Below are 19,233 nucleotides of genomic sequence, written 5' to 3' on the forward strand. Positions count from 1 at the left end.
TGCCTATATTGATAATGTTTTGTTTAGGCTGTCCCAGTCAGAGCAATAGTCCATAATTGAGTGTTCTGCAAACTTGGAAATAGAACAAAATCTGTTTGTATTATATCGTTTCTCTTTCCCCGACTGGTACTAAGAAGATCATGAGATCGTAATATCAACTGTAGGGGCAGTAATATGAATACTTGTTGACACCTCCTAAAACACCAAGCTATCGGATTCGTTTTTCATAACCCAGGGTTCTAGTAGAGCTAAATTTGACTCACCGTCTATTCTATAAATTACCCTATATTAATATACATTATCCTATAATAATACACATTTTGCCTTATTTCAAGTGTGTGCACAGTATAAAGCACACAGACCTTCAAAAACTTCTGATTTTCAGTGGACTCCTGTATTAAACCTTGACCAACGCCTACAATGTAGACCTTAAAGTCATTTTCTTATGTAAAAATTAAGCTCGAAGCGAGATTCTGATAAATTTTGAGCTTGCTTGGAGACCAAGATAATGAAGTCAAAACTGGCAAGCCGTTATTTTTCTAATGGTAAGTGGTTTCTTTTGCATATCAACCTGAGTGGAACCTAAACAAGGGAAGTTTTAACATCGCCATGGGTTCGTGAATTTGATATAGTGGATACCGCAATTTTGATTTCAATTAAAGGCAACGGTTTCTGAATCTTAAAATTAAGAATTAATTGTAAAATGACAAATAAGTAAATGTCTTATGGTGCTTTGCACCCAGGGCACTTGGGGGAATATTTATATGAATTTATGAAGACCTAGATATGCAGATGCAAAGTGGCTATTTTCATAGCAAGTAAATATTCAGGGCTTATCTCTGGCGTTGCATCCTAATTGCCTTATCAGCGAGCAAATCCTTCTATTTTTTCTCATCTTACTATCCAAGTGCTAGCTCAAACAAAGTATATTTGAAAAAAATTAGCTGTGAAGATTTCACCTCAGCATTTCCAAATCTCTTCCAGATCCGTCACGTAGACACAAAACATGTTTATAATTAAATCAAAATCTGCTGTAAACCCTAGACTAACTCAGCAATCGATAAATTCTACTGATAAGGCTGATTTATACCTCCAATAACGGCGCTGATATTATAAAACAAAACTCGAGAGAATATCATTATTACTGCGAGACTTGTTCAACACAAGTGGGATTTTATTTTCTCTTCTTGGAGATATGTTGAGCACTTTTAACACAGTTTTGTAGCTCGGATAAAAGAAAGGAAGCGCGTTTATTAGGCCTAAAGGTTAGAAGTTCTAAGTTCTCAAAAAGCCATAGTCTGACTATGACGTACATTTTTCTCAATGATATTTTATAAAAAGAGGTCTGATAACGTTCTGTTTTCTTCTATGGGCATAACGAAGATTACCATGCAGCAGACACAACAGCCACCTGCTGACGAAGGAACACTATTCGTACGGAGACCAAAAACTAAAGGAGGCAAGCCAGCCATATTGTCTCAAAAGAAATTAATATGCAGGAAACATAGATGCCGTAAAAACGACACATCATTGGACAGGAACCTATTTTTAGAAAAGGATAACGTTGAATCAATGCAGAGCAACCAGAAGGAAGCAGGTGCTGCTCATTCCAAAAACGGAGAAGCAAAAAGCCTCGATGAAACGTTTACCTCTGTAGAAGATAATTTGACCAATGGGCAGTCTATGGATGATAAACGTGCCAATATTGCTTATATCAAAGACAATCTTGATAACGTCCCATGTTCCATCGATCAGGCTGTTAGAGCTAGATCACACAATTCACAGCCGACTACTAGAAAGCTTGATAGAGGAGATAGTCTCGAATATACCTCTGACGAAGAATCGGACATATCTAGTGATATTTTTGATGATATTTCAGGTAGGCAAACCAAGGAGTTATAACTCCTTGGGCAAACTACCAAGGTGATTTGAATCCTCTTTAAACGGTAATTTAAAATAGAACAGTGTTTATTTATTTATTTATTTTTATTATTTAAAAAACGCTTTAGTCATATGGGGAATGATGTGGTGCATAGTAAGATGATGCTAAGATAAAGCCACGTAAATGAAAAAAAAACTTTAATTTCACAGATAAAAGTGATCTTACATAATCACTTCATTTAGCGTACGATTCTCCACTTCCTTCGCATCTCTCCAACACGCCGCTGGCGGGAGAGACCCTAAACCAAAGAACGTACCTAGCGGCATGTCAGCGTGAGCAGGTAACCCCGTCCACCCTCGTGTACCGCCGCCTGACAACAACCACCCTCGACCTCAGCCACCATCCTTTGGGACCTCAGGGAGCCAAGGCCCTGGCCATTGCCTTAGTAGTGAGTACCCTCAGGAACGGTTCAGAACGAAATTATTATTATTATTATTATTATTATTATTATTATTATTATTATTATCTGTCCAGCGTTCGATGAACTATTCAACTTTCAGGTCTATTCTTAGATGTTCTCTAAAAACCGTGGTATGATTATTTTTCATTGGTAAAATACAAAATTAATTTTAAAAAACGTTGTTACTCATCTATTCTTCATATTTATTACATTTTTGTTAATTATTTGATCATAACTTTCATTACGTTAAATATAACCATGCCCATTGTTTTTCGCTCACGTTAGAATAATATTCACGTAACGGACCTCCGGCTCCGAGACGTAGGACTTGGACGTATTGGTGCGTTGTACATAACTGAGATGCTGCAGGAAAACTTATTTATCACTTCTCTGGTACGTACAGTGTATGTTGTTTTAGCAAATAATGAGGTTCTTAACCAAGCATTTATCGTGTCCAAGCGCTTACGCGTGTCTGTATCACTTGGATAACCCGAAGGTTCCAGTGTTTTTACGTCCTTTTTTATGTGTCTGTTAAATTGACGAGTGTGTGAGTGCGTGCTTGTCCGTGTGTGTGTGTGTGCGTGCGTGCTTACGTGTGTGTACTAGTTCTATATTCATGCAACTGGCTGCTTGTAGTAACCGGTGTGAATGTTTAAAGGTCAAAAATGTATATTACTAATACTGGAACCTATATAAATTCTATTCTGTTTGTAACTCCTATTTAAAAGACAAAACGAAACCACATTTTCGGTTTCAGCAAATCTGATTTAAATTGTTTTTTATCATTCGCCAATCTTATATTTTAATCTATCTACATGTAGTAAATGTCAACCTTATTCATATATTATGGAATTCGCTATAAAAGAAACCATTTATCACTACCTTTGTTATAAAAGAATTTTTGTACTAGAAATCTGTGCCTATAAAAATTTTGCCTGATGGATATCCTTTCTGTACACAGAATCTCGCTGAAAATGATATTGGTTCTGAGGCGACTGACGCCCTGTGCAATGTACTTCAAAATAACAAGTTAATAAGGACGCTTGATCTCTCAGGTATGTTGAAAACGAATCTTTGGGGTTTTCTCCGAATTTGACTTTAGAATTACTTTCTCAGGCGCTCGGTTTCAGTCTTTGCGTAAATTTATGAACATTAAAAAGGAGCGGTTTGTTGCCTACCCAGTTGCATATAATTTATAACTGTTGGAGTGCTATTTCAGTTTTTTCAAACTCTCAAGTCTCAAACGTAATGCTGAAATACTGTCGGGACTCTTCAAAAGAAAATATTAATAGATAATAAGACGAATAATTGCCATTATTTTTATTTGTCTGCTTCATTAGATGTAAAATTATTCCAGGGAATTTTCTAACAGACGTCAGTGCAGAGCGCCTTTGCGTTATGTTACACACGAACGAGACGGTGCGAGACCTGCGTGTAAGGCGTAACTGTTTCTGTGAGAAAGGCGGCATTGCGTTTGGTAAAGTTTTAGGTAATAATCACTACATTTTGTCATATGGGATGTCATGTGAAAGCATTTTTTATACAAGTTATACTGCTTCTTTTCGTTATGAGTTCTATCTCACTCAATGTCCATGTATTTTACGTATTTTGCGAGTTCGTTTATTCGCCCAACTTATTCCACATCTCTCACTGTTATTAATACCGCAATGTTAATTTTTTTGGTCTATTTTTAAATAAAGTAAAAACTCTATCCGTTCTCTCTTAGGCCTGCTTTACGCTGATCATGAGTATCTCGCTTAGGACTCAAGAACAGCTATAGCACTATGCCATTGATAGCTTCTGTTAGCAGTCTTCATAACTACCACAATGAGATGAAATCATTTTCTTCTTTTTTCAGTGGACAATGCGAGTCTTGTATGTCTAGATCTCAGTTGGAATCATATCAGAAGAAAGGGCGCGATAGCAATCTGCAAAGGTATACAGGTAAATCATTGAACTTAAATTATGTTTTTAAACCCTGAGTAAATTCTTTTCCTTGATTTTGATTGTGTGTCGTTATTTATGTCACAGTGTTGACAGTAGTTGTTATGTCATACCTTCATGGCAATAAGTTTGAAAGTGAGAGCTATTTTCAGTTGATTTAATTATTATTTATTATTACACAATCTGGCAACCCATGGGGAGTTTGATGAATGTATAATGACACAGTCAGATAAAATTATAATTGATAAAAATAAGAATATTGATAGCTGTAAAACAAAAACGAGATAAAATTCCATTTATTGATTGAAACCAGTTAAACAACCAAACTAATATGCTGCACTTGTTATATAATCAGCCATTGAGCGTGAAGTTCAGATTTTCCGTCTTTTGAATGTCTCAGCTATCCGTAGTGTACATTTAACATTTTCTCTTGTGCAGTCTAGTGCACTTTATGTGGGTTCTTTCTCTCCTAAAATTCCAGATATAGCCAAGAAACTGAATGACTTCATTGGACAAAATATAGTAGAATTATTCTATCTCTCCTGTAGGCAAATTAGAATATGCACAGCAATATTTAGGTAAAGTTTACTCTGATAGAGTAAGACCAGCGTAGGCCTACTGGTATATATGCCCGCTGCTTTAGAAATCATAAAAATACATTTGAAAATTAAGATAAGAATTTGCGTAAACCCTGAAAAATATGTCTTCGTGCCGTTTACAGGGGAACTCCACCCTTCAAAAGCTGAATCTGGCGTGGAACGGTCTAGAGTTAGACGGGTGCCGCGCCCTGGCCTTGTCTCTCTGCCAGAACGCCGCCCTGCTCGAGCTGGACATCCGGGCCAACAGAATCTCACTGGAGGCGCTCAGGGGCCTGCTGAAAGGAATCGCGAAGAACGAGACGCTCAAGGTTTTGAAAGTAGGTCTATAATTTCCATTTCCTACACTCCTTTTACTCGAAACTATCCTTCAACATGGGCACGTTAAATGTGGAGGTTGGTTTCAAGTAATCTCTGAAACTCAGGGTGACTGCTTAACAGAATTGACAAAGATTTTACCTATGGACATTGAATCACTTTTAAATTAAGTTTTACGTAATTAAATAACAATGCAAAGCGGATTGTTGAAACAGTTGTTTTAAAAATAATCCAGGATAGGTGAATATTATAAAGAGAGGAATATTTTTCAGATTGGTGTGAACCCGCTGACAACAGATGGAGCCACTGAGATATTGCGGGAACTGATGAGAGTGGGCACGAGTGGACTACGTCACCTTGATCTCACGGTAACAAAACACAACCACAACAGCAATTTTGACAATGATTATACCGGTATTTACATTCTCATGTTGTAGAAGTCATTTTCCCGAAGGACTGTGTGAGTGTGCATGTTTGGAGAGAAAGAGAGAGAGAGAGAGAGAGAGAGAGAGAGATCCTCGACTTTTCAAAAAAGAGTGGGGTTGAAAATAGATTGGGATATTTAGTTTCTTTGTGAATTTTGTACACTCTCAGTTTCTAAGAGGCCAAAATTACAGTTTGTATATCCTTAATAAACGAAAGTAAAATTTCAGAACTTAAGGGTCAATATACGATACGTTGTAATTGACTACGTCAAAATTCTACATTAATTTTTCACAACAAACGTATATACAACAAATGCTGATTATTTTAGAAATCTTTCACTCAGAAAACATTTCTTGTGTGTTATTTTTCGTAAGTCAGGTTCTGAGTTTTCCTCTTCTTACAGGATGTCTCTGTGGACGAAGAATTCGTTCTTCTGCTGCAGGAATTGCGAAACATTCGACCGCTTCATATCCAACATGGCGTCATGTTACGTCACGACGCGCTGGAGAAAGTCGAGGTGGATGACGTCGTTGACAGTGAGAATCCTGTCAGCATTCTCTTTGAGTACATGCGACAGGAAAATATGAGATTAATCGATTTGTTTCATGTCTTTGACAGAACAAACAGTGATAATATCACCAGAGCGGAGTTCAGGGATGGATTCACGGTGAGGGTTTAGTGCTTGTAACTATTTAAAAAAAAAACAGATAAAGATCGTGTACTAGCTGCCTTTCCCCCTTTTCCTCTATTCTGAGCACACGCACACGCACGTATACACACGCATGCACACACGCGGGCACACACAATGACACACATATTACAGCAACAACATTACACGCACACAAGTCTGTACATATTAGAAAATAAATTCAAGGTAGACTGAATCTATGAAGTATAGAAAAGTACAGGAGTGACCAACTGCCTTCTTGGTTGATAATTAAGACGGCATCAGCTTTGAATTAAAAAAAATAGAAATGTCAGTTTACTAAAGCAAATGCTCCCGCAAAGAGACGCTCTGAATGTTAGTGAACCAAAAACGCCTGACCCCGCAATAACCCCTAAACAAACCAGAGCACTCTTTGCCCATCCAGTTAATTTAAATACGCAAATTAAATTACTGCTTCTTTTTCAATCTCTCTCTCTCTCTCTCTCTCTCTCTCTCTCTCTCTCCTATTTGTATTTAAGAATTATTATTCGCATTAAATCTATTGCTAATTTGAATGGCTTTTTTTCAGAACATTAACATAACACTAAGTAGCCGAGCACTTGACGTGATGATGAAGCAACTTGATAAGAACGGGGATGGTGTTGTGAGTTTTGAGTACGTATTAAAGCATCTTCTAATACACCGACACGTATCCAGCCTGTGTCTCTTTATATCAAGTTACGAATAAAAATCTAGTCTTGCATGCCAGAGGAACTTCCTACACCTATTTCTCATCACTGCAAATTTTAATGCCCATTTTGATTTCTTTATCTCTGTCCATCATTTATTTATTTATTTATTTTGTCTGTGGTCTATAATAATTTTAAAGATACTTTTGAAAGCACTTAAAACATTTTGAATTCATTTTACGTCATTTTATGACAAAAACGTGGATAATGAATTAATTTAACATTAGAGCTTCCTTGTTAACAAAATTTTTAATAGGCCTACTTTTTCAGAGAATTCATGCGAGCTCATCGTGATTATAGTCGGAAGTTACGGAGAATTCAACAAAGATCTCGGACTCCGGAGAGCGCAGCGGATCAACCCCCGGATCAAATTACGCTACTGCGGGAAAAAATCAAGCGCTTGACTGCAAGGAAAGGGTCGATTGGCGGTCGTGGCAATGACGAGGGACAAAAGGCTCTACCTGGGGGACGCAGTTTTAAACTGCGGCAAAAAATACAAGAGATAGTTGCAAAGAGAGGGTCGTTGACAGCTGTCAGTAGTAACAGCAGCACCCAAGCACAGTAATGCATTTGTTAAACACGTGCATTAACTTTTTCTTTCCCTTTCTCTTTTCCTTTGACCCCCCCCCCCCCCCCCTTTGTTTTTTCTTTATTTCCCTCCTTTTTCTTTCTTGCGTTCTATTTATCTATCTATCTAATTGTATTTCTGTTCGGTGTTTACTTCAGCCTTTTTTTCTTTTGGTTTTTTTTTTCTCAATTCCAGGCTGTATACCTTACACATTTTTTTCGTGTGATTATTGAAACGAATCGAAGATGCCTGACTCTGGGATCACTCTGGATCAAACAATCTGCCATTCCGAGGTTTTTCCCCCCATCTCTGTTGCCATGGTAACACATCGTCTCTTTTGAACTGTTACTCAACAAGGTTACCGTCTCGGGCTCCAGTCCACGTGAAGAGCACAAAGTGGACATTAAACCGAGCCGGAAATGGACAACGAGTTTTGAGCCAAACTCCTGCGGGTCACTGAGAAACCAATTTTACTGAAAAAAGTTTTCTGTGCAGAGATCCCTTGATTATGTCACAGGCCTCTCGTGTTTATAATCAGTTACCGTGATGAAAACAATAGTTTTGTCAACAGCAACTTGTTGACCCTGGTAGCGAATAAAGATTTTCTGTTTTGGTGTTACTCAATCGGTGTTTTGGGTACTTTGGATTTCGTTCAAGAATGTGTTGGTTCATAAGAGTTTTTTTCTTTCCATTATTTCCAAGCAGATCATGAAAAGTACATGTTAAAACTTTTGCGAAGTCTGTTGATCAACTGAAAGCCATACTTGGTTTGTTCTGACTATACTATTATATAGAATTGCGAAAATTGGTATGATTGCACATAACCTTCTCTTCATTTTCATTTTATATTTTCCTGTTTGAAAAAAAAGAGTAAATTCAGAAAGTAATGATACAGGTTAAGGATGACGGTGAGCTCTTCTTTTCTTGCTTGATCTGGTGCTCTAAAGCGACTAATTAAGGAACTGATGGTATTTACGACAAAATACTTGATATATCTGGTATTTCAGTGAAAATTTGCAACGTGCGGTCATTTTAGATATCAGACGCTCAAAAATGAATCAAAAGACGCAGAGGCAAAAGTTAAGTTACACCTTCACTGATCAAACTTTCACCAGTCACAATTAGTTAGTAACACTACCGATAACACGATGACCAAGTTCTGGAGTATCTAATTGATTAAAAGCCACGTGTGCATGTAGATGACCGGCCAGTGACCGGCATTATGTAACCACCTCTGGTAGACTAGACAGAAAAAAAACTTTGGCCTCAGTGATAAAATAAGAGACGGCGCCAATTAAGTATACGTAGCACTCACTTTCTTTCTTTTACCAAAACTAATGAAAAACTTATTTTCATCTCACACGATCCCTCAAAAACTTTCTACAAAATGGGGGATAGCTGAAAGCAATGCTTACAGTTATTAAAAATAATAGAAATATACGAAAGTCTGGGTGTCTATGGTTGTTTGGGGATAAGGGTAAAAAGTCCAATTTAAAACCTACAGGTCATCAAAATTTAAATACAATGAATGACAGCCTTGACCACTCACTCTTTCCGTGGGCTGGAATTGCTCGTTCGTTAATTGACCCAGTTAAAGGAAAAAACAGCGCCCTGGCCATTGGTCAGTTTGCCAATATAAATAGATCGTCTGCCAGGGATTGGAAGCAGATCTTGCGTAGAAAGAGGTCACTTACACTTCAACCAGTTGACCAGACAGGTTTGTTCGATATTTTGTTTTTTATTACTGAAGTTCTTTTCATATCATTCTGTTGGCATTATTATTTGGTTGAGGTTGTAGTTTAGTTTTTTTTTACATTTGTATCTTTACTTTAGGGGGCTTACAGAGTTTTTTTGAAAGTATAATTTGAATTAACTCTTCTTACACTTTTTAATCGATTCAGTAGGTTTATGTTTAGTCTTTTTCTTTTTCAGACAAAATGAATCTTAGCGTCAGTTTTTCTGTGTCATTGGTTTGCGTCGTCTTGGCGTAAGTAATATTTTAACAAATATTTTGTCTACAGCGATGTTTTGTTTTGAGAAAATAACTGAAATGTGTGCACTCTTCCAAAATTGCATGAAATCGGTTCAAATGTAACATACGGTCAACCTCAGTCTTTGTTGACATCAGTGTGCGTTGAATAATTATCATTATGATTATTTTTACCTCCGCCAAGGAGGTGTTGGTTCTGTTTGTCTGGCCGTGTCTGTCTGTTTGTCGATCCGTCACTTAGAAAGATTATGCAAAAAGTTTTAGTGAAATTTTCAGGCTATGTCAGAAATGGTGTCACTTTTTTGAGGTGATCTATTAATTGATCAATAAGTAATGATGAGATCGGATCTGTCTTGACTGAGGTCTTCATTCTCTGAGCGATTTTGTCGTGAATGGTGCTCTCATAATTAGCATGTTTTAGACAAAATTTGGAATCATCCACAAACACTTAATAAAACTGCAAAATGAATAAATATTCGTTCATGTTTTTCTAGCGTGATTGAAGCCGGGAGCCTCTTGGGTAAGGAGAGAAGGCTTTTTGACTCACAGGCCGAAGACTATGCGTTCGGAGAGCGTGAGGTGGGTGCTCTCTTGCGATACTGACACTCTCACATTTTTCTTTGTTATTTATTTATTTATTTATTTATTTATTTATTTATTTATTTATTTATTTATCATTGTTGATTCATTAGTCTATGTATGATAAAGAAACATTATCGTAGAAAAAAGTCAAGATATTCAAGTGACAAATATATTTAACCTCATCAAATGCGTTATTTATTCATATGTTGAATAATCAGTTTATTGATTCGTTTGTTAAAGTTAAATTACAGATCAGACAAACTCAAGCTATTAAATTAGATAATAAATTGAGGGAAAAAAATCATTTCATGACTTTTAACAATTTAGGGGGGGGAGTTTTAACAATTACTGACACACTTTATTACTTTACATTGTTTACCAACTTGTGATGAAAAGAAGGAATCAACATGTGACGATATTTATTGTGGAATATCAAAGAGTAATATAAGATTGGTTAATGTATACTTGTATATACATGCAGTAACGTGTGAGGTTTGTTTTATTTCGTTAGCCCGGTGCAGCAATGCAAAAGCGCAGTGTCCGATGCCCTCGTCTCCGCGGTCCGCGCAAGTTCATCGACAGCATGTTCTTGGTTGCTGATAGAGACCAGGACGGCTATCTAGATGACGCCGAGTACGACAACCTCTTTGACGAGTTTGATAATGATCGTGAGTTTACCTGATGACTAATTTAATACTTGTAAATGTTTTCTAGTGTGAAACAAATGCCTGATGCATTTACCCATTAGGTAGAGCTCAGAACTAACAAAAACTTGTCCTTTGTATTCCTGGTCAAACGTTTTTGAGAAGCCTTCTGTCGAAACTTATCAGGTTTCCTTTTGAAGATGACCAAAACTTCCCACTTTTATAGTTTCAATATAGATCAAGAGAAGTGCTTTGGCAAATCTAGTAAAGAACTTAATTAACTGTTATACTTGCAGACATATAAATATTTTTTTTTTCAAAACGGCAGTCCAGACGTTTTTTGCACTCAAACATTTTGGTGTCTCTCAAAGCAATTTTTTACAGGGAATGGGGCTTCAGGTTTAAATTATCTCTCAATCTGATTTTAGTGCCTAACGTTCTCCTATTTTTACGCTGATATTGCATTTAACACTTTTTACAGACAACTCTGACGTCACTCTGGACGAGTACGTTGACCGCCTGGTTGATGTCCACCACGGTCAGCGTTCCAAAGCTGCCCTCTTGTTCCGCATGGGCGACTTCAACCAGAACCAGAGGCTGGACCTGGAGGACAAGCGCGTGGTCAAGCAGCGGCTTGATGAAAATGGTCAGTAATTTGCGTTTATGAAGATCGGTGGACCTCCGCATAATATGACATACTATAGCTCTATATGATATTTCTGGACTAAGAATTTCTGGCAATATATGACCACAAAGGCTATGATGCCACTGGGTCACCGCCAATAGAACTTAGCTAGTTATTGGTGGTCTACCTTTTGGTTCGCCTGTGCATTGACGCAATTAACTTATACTTCGTGTCTCATAAGACCATCTCTTTATGCGCTATTTGATAAATCTTCATTTCATTTGTGTCTTTGATTTAAAACATCAGTGAATTAATTCATTAATATATGTGCACCAATTGATTAATCAGCTTATTCATCAATCAGTCTTTAATTTCCTTGAATATTTGGTTTTTATGATTTTACCACATTGGCAGATATAATTATTTTTAATTTCATTTTGAGGGTTTTTTAGATTCAAACTCTTGTTTCAGGACTAAACGTTGAGTTATTTTTATGTGATGTAGTAAATGTGAATATTAAGACAAATACTGACATGCGTCAAACAACTGTTATGGAATTCTATTTGCATAATAACTGTGTCATACGTACATGTAGCAAGCGACTTCATAATTTTTATTTTTATAAACGTTTTTGGCTTTATATATATATATATATATATATATATATATATATATATATATATATATATATATATATATATATATATATATATACCATTTTCACATCTGGGGAATTTCTTTCGTTTTAGGTGACGGATTAATTCACCAGTGTGAATTCCGTAAGATCTGGATGCAGGTGGGTGGATTTTCAAGACCGATAATTTCATTGAAAATTTCATTTGCATTTCATAAAATTAATATGCTTAGTCAAAAAGATTTGTCAGTTCATTGTGCCTTATGTTGTCTTTCAACAATCGCTTTATATAGTGAATCTGGCGAGAAGAGATGTGCTCTGTACTATGTAGGGGAGACAGGGGCTAGTTGGACCCCGGGGTAAGTTGCCCCCCCCCCCCCCCCCATCAAGTCTCTTTAGGCCTAATAAAGTTACTTTAAGATGCTAAATTATTTCATTTGGACTCACTGCAGACGCTTTCTTTGCACTATTGGATACGGTCGCTTCACAAAATGATGTGAACAATTCTTTCACTCCATAGTTATTTTGTCGTAAATTGATGGGGGGGGGGGGGCAACTTACCCCGGGGTCCAACTAGCCCCAGTCTCCCCCAGTACATACCTACACATGTGTTTTATTTACATTACAGTTAGTAAGCTTTGAAAATAAAGTTAATTGTGCGCTTTTTATCTTAGCTGAATGCCAGTTTAATTCTTTATGATATTCTTCATTATAGAATTGTGAGATAACTTTTGTAAGAGGATCACATGTATATTTTCAGATTGCGGATCGTGCCGGAATTGCCCGAATGTAAAAACAGGTCCGTGCAACAATCGTGGACGGAGACCAGTCATTCGGTACATAATGCACATGGATATCTGGGTTATATATAACGGATATCTTAATTACACATGTGGATATCTAAATTTTATCCATATCTGCTGCGGCACCAGATCGGGGTCAATGATTTTGCTCAGTTTACAGCGAATAACAGCATTTTCTCAATAGTTAAATTTTCTTTATATAAGAACTTTCTGGAACATTCGTTTGATTTGGCTTTGGCATCGGTCAACAGTAAATAAAGACCAGAGATGTAACTGAAAAAAATGAAAATAGACATTGTCTTAACTCTAAAACTGTAACCAAATGTTTTTTTACTCGTGTTTAATCAAATTAGTTTGATGCGGAAGTTGATAAAGTGATTAGATGCAAACCGAGACTTGAGACATCGAATGTGAAAATATGTAAATAAAATGATTTCCAAGCGATCACACTGCTTTTTTTAGTTCTCTCTCGTAAGACTGTTTATATTTGTGCCCAGATTGGACAAAAAACACGTGTCCACTGTGCGATAAATATTAACTTTATGTAGTGAGAAAACATGTTGCGTAAAACTACAAATGACATTGGAACTTTAAAAGCTTGTACCTGTCTTAAAACAATAAGTTTACACATTTATTTAATTTGTCTTCAAGTAAAATCTCTTTCCGGGTGCAATGTAAAAGCAACCGAGACAGTGAAAAATACCGTTGAGAACAAAACGTTTAGTCAACGACTGGCAATGTTATCTATGCTGTTCTATTTATCCATTTCTTTCGGAGCTGGGACATCATTTATATCAGTTAGAATATCCAAGAAGTATAATATATATGCAAAAACAAGCAAAACATAGAGATACGAGATAATACTCAGCCTGGTTAGCTAGGGAACCTGCTCTTGGCTATAGATTAACTATGCTGTATTGACTTCTACAGATCAGAAAAATGTTTCACCTATTTTAGGGGTAGAGATAAACTAAAGGATTAGATTTTGAAAGTGAAAAGTGACAGAATATATAGAAGTAGAAATTACTTTTTTTAACTAAAAAGAAAATAATAATTACGTGTGTTTGTGTTTGCTTTTTCAATAAGGCATTCAAACAGCCAACTATTCACCGAATGGTTTATTCTGACCAGTTTGTAGGTCATTTGTTCATCTAATATTTTTAAAAGTTTTGACCCTAACGCGTGGCATTCTTAGGTGTTTTGCATTCTTAGCTGTTTTAAAATTTAAACCTTTGATTCCGATTTGATTGATTATAAGACTTTTTCACTACTATAACTACAAGAGAAGAAACCGGTACAAATGTAGCACGATGTTGCACTTTTTTTTAAAAATCTTGTAAGTGTTCCGAATCCATTACCCAAAACTGTCGCTGTGGTACAACACACATGGCACACACCATATGCCCTCAGCAAACTAGTTGGAGACCAAAGTTTTAGTAAACTCAGTTAATGTTTATGTAACCATTATTGTTGCAAAACCTGTGACCTTAGGAAACATGGTAATAAAACATGTTTAAAAAACATGGCTATAAATCCTGATATGAAATCACCACCGCAGCTATTAGCTGGCGTTTAAGGCGACTGCAAAGAACTCGATTTTCATTCGCGAAAATTTGACCAGACAGGCTTTTGCAGACTTTAACTGAAGATTCTACCATCAACCAGGTTCTATATTGAATTGGTAGGTATTAAGAAAAACTTAATTCAGATTGCATTGACTCTTTCTACTAGGTTTAGAAAATTATAGCAGTTCACAATTATTATTTTTTCCGTCTTAACCACCGAGCACAGTGGCAAAGAAACTTTTGCACAATAATCTATCACCCTTTAGTTATTTTTATTCCAATTATATAATTCTATATCATTAAATCTTATTCTCCTTGTAATTTTATAAAGTGGCAAAGTTAATCATCAGCTGCAAAGGCTGTCTGTAAATATTATATATTTTTCGTAATTTCCGGGCATTTTATGATTTTACACTGCGATTGCTTCAGGTGCCTTAAATTAAATTCAGTTTATATAATTATTTTATTTTCTATTTCCTCTAGTTACTTCAAGGACAAAATGAATTTTAGCCTTTCATTCCTTGCAGTTGTTGCATTTGGACTGTTTGCGTAAGTTGTACTATTTTTTCTCTTTAACTAATTTGTTCATATTACGTATTGTTTTAAACTGGCATAGTCACGTCAATGAAATCTCAGTTAATTTTCTGTAGCATAATGTAAAATATTCTATAATAAGCAAGTTTTCTAATGTGAAACACATGGCTTACACACACGTTCACGCACCTGCACACTCACTTAACATTTGCTTTGAAATTCAAATTGCAATATGTGCTCTATAGGATTGTTGCGTATAAAACTTCACCTTTTGTGTTGATTTGCTGCAGTGCCCAGTGACTAGCAATTTGTTACCAAGATACAACAGTTCCTCATACTGTAGATAGGGTTTTTACCAGCAATATAGAAAATATAGAAAAAGTCATAAGTTTTCTCTTAGTATACATGTATATTTTAAAATTGAAACTTGTAACAATCGTGAACACGAGGGAGGATGCGTGAACCAGTAATGGTATCACTTTCGAAATCTCTTTTAAGGCCGAACTAAATTATTGCGTCTTGCGAAATGGATAATATTATTAGTGTTTAGAATTATTTGCGCATGATGCGTTATCTTAGGCAGAGGTGTAATAGAGAGGAGAGGAGAGGTTCGTGTAATGTTGTTACATAGCTACACCTTACATATATATTGGATTAAGAATATGATATGTTATAACTATTCCAAATCGTTCCTCCTGTGTTGGACTTCATGATTAGGAAGTGCATTTGGACGTAAACGATAGCGGTTGAAAGCGATAAATTTCATTTTTTCAGTTATGTAGATATATCCGTCTATTAAGTAAAAACAGTTCTGTTCTTACCCAAATATTGCGCATCTTCACGCGAATTTCAAAAGTTGTATACAGTTTTCAATTTTCAATTTCACAGAACAATGGATTAATAGGAATGAATCACACCAGAAAAAAAGTTTTTTTTTCCGGACCGAAAACGCCTTTCAAAGCCTATTCATCAATTTCTCTCTTTTCACATTGGACGTATGTTGAAATGTGGATGGGTGGATTTTGTTTTTGAAGCCCAGGGTGTGGCTGTTTTCGAGGTTTTTAATTTTTTGTTTATGCTTTAGGCTGTTTTTAATTTTTTTGTTTATGTTTTACTGTTTGTAGCTACTGTAAGTAGCGTAGTACATACATGAACCCAGGAAAGAGGGGTCAGTTTTCCAAAATAACCTAAAACCGACAGCCGGTATTTGCATTCAGCCCCGAAATATTGGTCTGCTTCAATTTCTCTGTTGAAACACTAGAAAAAAATCCAGATTTTGACAATTTGCCAGACGATCGAGTAAATTCACACAGTTGGATATAACAGGACAGTGCCCTCGTTTACACTGGGCCAGTGAGCATTTCCAGATACGTCATAATGTATACACGACACAGGCCTTTGCTAAATTCCAGCGTATCGTCTGGGGCCACTGTTTTTAAACACGCAAACAGGTGCCCCAAAATAGGTATGTGTTTTTGCAATAAGCTATGGTCTAAGTATGTTTTGTTTTGGTCTAAGTATGCGCTTTACCGTATATCCAGAAATCAGATCATACGTGCAAACCTTAGTGGAAATTGAGAAGGGTGGTTTGAACCCTAGTTTTCGCTTGGGCACGCATACACACGCGCACACACACACACGTGCAGTCAAGAATATACATGTACAAATCTGTTAACATGTAACGGCATCTTTTCCTTTTTAAAACAATCAAACAAAAAAAACTAAAAAGCCCAAGGCTCCTTCAAGTTAAATGCTCGTTTGAACTTCAGTTGTGCTTCCATTCACTTCTGCGGGAGACACTGCACCCCCCCCCCTCCACCCTTCCCCTCCTGCAGAAACCGCTATCAAGCAAAAAGGTGCAGTAGATCAAAGCCGGGCAAAAAATCCAGATATTTTTCAATTTTTTCAAACCTTATATAGTAGTTCCCATGATATCGTGTATTCTTTTATTCTAGCCTTGGTGGAGCTGCCAGACACAGCGGAGAAATCCGTTGCCCCCGTCTACCGCATTCACACAGGTTTATTAAGAGAATCTTCACCTCGGCTGACGCCAACCAAGACGGCAACTTGGACGACACAGAATATCACAAGAATCTGTTTAGAGAGTTTGATTATGACGGTAAGTAGTAGATGTGAAAAATGGTTAAAAAATAGTGCCACACTTGGAACTTGAATTAACGTAAAAGTCATTACTTATTTTGCAGGTTTGTTATCAAATTTTTTTCGTACAATCTTCATTATTGGTTTTTCATAACTCCACATGCTTAGTGACTGGTATGCACTATTTTTTGTTTTGGTTCGTAATATTAAAATTATTCTGAAATAGCTTAAACATCGCTATTACCGAACAACCTTACTCTCAAAATATTGGAAAATCCTGTAGATCCTGTTGATATAACAAGAACGAAATTAAATTAAAATTTCACACAAGACTAGACGGTGCAGTATCAAGGCAATAAAAGAAGTATATTTTCTTAGCTGACGGACGAGTGACAAGGGATGAATTCCTCACAAAGTTCTTGGAATTGGACCAAGGTCATGAAAACGAGGCTTCGAAGCTGTTCGCAGCGGGAGATGTGAACCGCAACGGTTATCTGGACGATGATGACAAAACACTTGCTAAATACAGGATTGATTTAAATGGTACGAAATACCATTTACCTTACCTTTTTAAATGAGAGAAAGTTGATAGCTTTTGTTACAAAAGATTACTGTCGAACTTGGTTGGCGTACATTCTGCTTCGATCGCATTAACTTGTTTCTCTACCATACCGGTAGTTGGTTTCAGAAATGGATACGTGATTATGTTTTATATTTCTACATCGTTATTACAATGCACCGTGGCGCGAACCTTTCTCTCTCTCTTTCTTTCTCCCTCTCAATTGATAATTTTCCATATATTTTAGATGACGGAGAGATTGGAGAATGCGAATTTCAACTCATTTGGACAAAGGTAAGATTTTCTTGATACTTGCAATTTCAAGAAGTTTTAGCTACTCCCATACGTACGTTCTATTTACCTCAGTGTTTGGCCCTTCTGTGCTCCATGCAGCTGGGACAAATGCTGCGTCTGAAGTAAAACGCTCAAATCCGTTACCGGTATTCCTATGAAGGACACTCAAGTGAATATTCCAACAAATAGACTCGTTCTCAAAAATATAAATCTTTTTGGCATTGTTGTTATGTTAATTTTCAAATTAATACATTTTTTGGGGGGTGGGGGGGGGGTGATGATATTTTCCCTACACCATCTGGACTAGACAACTGAGAAAAACAAATTGCACAGTATAGTCGTGATTTTATCCGTTAATTGATATGTGTTATTTTATATGGATTGCCTGCTGATATGCTGCCCACGTCATTGGATTAATGGCACGTCATTGGATTAATCACAATGCCAAGACTCACAATATTTTCCTATTTCAGATTGCAGACAGTGTACAAATAGGCCTGTAAAGATAAGGAAACCGACAGTGAGTGCCACGTGCGAAACTGTCTGTGTTGCTCGTTCGGGATCTTTTTTCCATATCACCTAAACGTGAAAATATCTATTGAAGAGAATTCATACCATGCAAACTGTGTTTATCTTCAAAATTCAAATTTATGTCTTCGAGATCTCAATTTCTGCTTTACACTACAACAGCACGAGGAGGAATAAAACGTGATTTTACACACAAGTGGCAATCTACATATGATGATATAATTATACTTTCATTCAAGTGACAGGAAGACTTGCTAGAATTGAGAATACCAACATTCGAGACCGTATACCAGAGTCCTGTATCACTTTCTTTGAAAAAGCATTGGCCATCAGAAAAGTCAACAGAGAAGGCATCGTGTGTGACCCATTTAACAAAGATGACTGACTGTTGATGTATATTTTTTGTTTCAAGACAGTTAATGTTTTTTACATCTCTTCAGTCGGTTTTCACTCATTCGTTAGTTTCTATTAGAGCGACTTCCACAGATTACACCTCTTATTTTGTTGAAATCTCCGATTAAAAAAATGTTCCTAATAGGGTGAAAAGATCATTAATTTCATCTATTTTTACGTCCTTTAGGAAACTATTGCAAATATTTAACATGTATTTTAAGAAAAATGGAAATACAAGCAATATGACAAGTTTAAAAAGATATTGAATACGGGATTTTTTGTGCAGATGATACATCTTACCGTGCTGCATGATACACCTTACAATTTTGCCCTGTTTTCAATTTTCTGTTCTTATCAACCATCATTGTCCAGTTCAAACCCCAAATATACTCT

The 19,233-nt window shown here is 36.5% G+C and overlaps 3 protein-coding genes across 3 annotated transcripts; all 3 read left to right on the top strand.

The window, feature by feature from the left end:
* The first annotated feature begins 1,101 nt into the window (after nucleotides 1–1,101).
* On the top strand, nucleotides 1,102–8,213 carry LOC106177614 (uncharacterized). Its single transcript, XM_013560448.2, has 11 exons — nucleotides 1,102–1,879; nucleotides 2,125–2,330; nucleotides 2,628–2,735; nucleotides 3,304–3,397; nucleotides 3,700–3,831; nucleotides 4,201–4,286; nucleotides 5,008–5,202; nucleotides 5,473–5,568; nucleotides 6,030–6,293; nucleotides 6,862–6,947; nucleotides 7,292–8,213. The coding sequence occupies exons 1-11, from the start codon at nucleotides 1,324–1,326 to the stop codon at nucleotides 7,584–7,586; spliced, it is 2,118 nt and encodes a 705-aa protein (XP_013415902.2). The 5' UTR covers nucleotides 1,102–1,323; the 3' UTR covers nucleotides 7,587–8,213.
* An 843-nt stretch (nucleotides 8,214–9,056) lies between these two features.
* Nucleotides 9,057–13,312, top strand: LOC106177604 (uncharacterized). Its single transcript, XM_087007006.1, has 6 exons — nucleotides 9,057–9,576; nucleotides 10,074–10,158; nucleotides 10,673–10,829; nucleotides 11,287–11,451; nucleotides 12,180–12,226; nucleotides 12,825–13,312. Exons 1-6 carry the CDS (start codon nucleotides 9,527–9,529, stop codon nucleotides 12,855–12,857), a joined length of 537 nt encoding a protein of 178 aa, XP_086863132.1. The 5' UTR covers nucleotides 9,057–9,526; the 3' UTR covers nucleotides 12,858–13,312.
* Nucleotides 13,313–14,387: 1,075 nt separating this feature from the next.
* Nucleotides 14,388–18,964, top strand: LOC106177616 (uncharacterized). The gene is made up of 6 exons (XM_087007256.1): nucleotides 14,388–14,548; nucleotides 14,916–14,981; nucleotides 16,922–17,085; nucleotides 17,445–17,609; nucleotides 17,873–17,919; nucleotides 18,393–18,964. The coding sequence occupies exons 2-6, from the start codon at nucleotides 14,932–14,934 to the stop codon at nucleotides 18,420–18,422; spliced, it is 456 nt and encodes a 151-aa protein (XP_086863382.1). The 5' UTR covers nucleotides 14,388–14,548; nucleotides 14,916–14,931; the 3' UTR covers nucleotides 18,423–18,964.
* The last annotated feature ends 269 nt before the right edge of the window (nucleotides 18,965–19,233 follow it).

The sequence above is a fragment of the Lingula anatina genome, chromosome 2, assembly GCF_051362555.1.
Source record: "Lingula anatina isolate TDL-2025a chromosome 2, LinAna3.0, whole genome shotgun sequence".
In the NCBI taxonomy this organism is placed as follows: Eukaryota; Metazoa; Brachiopoda; class Lingulata; order Lingulida; family Lingulidae; genus Lingula; species Lingula anatina.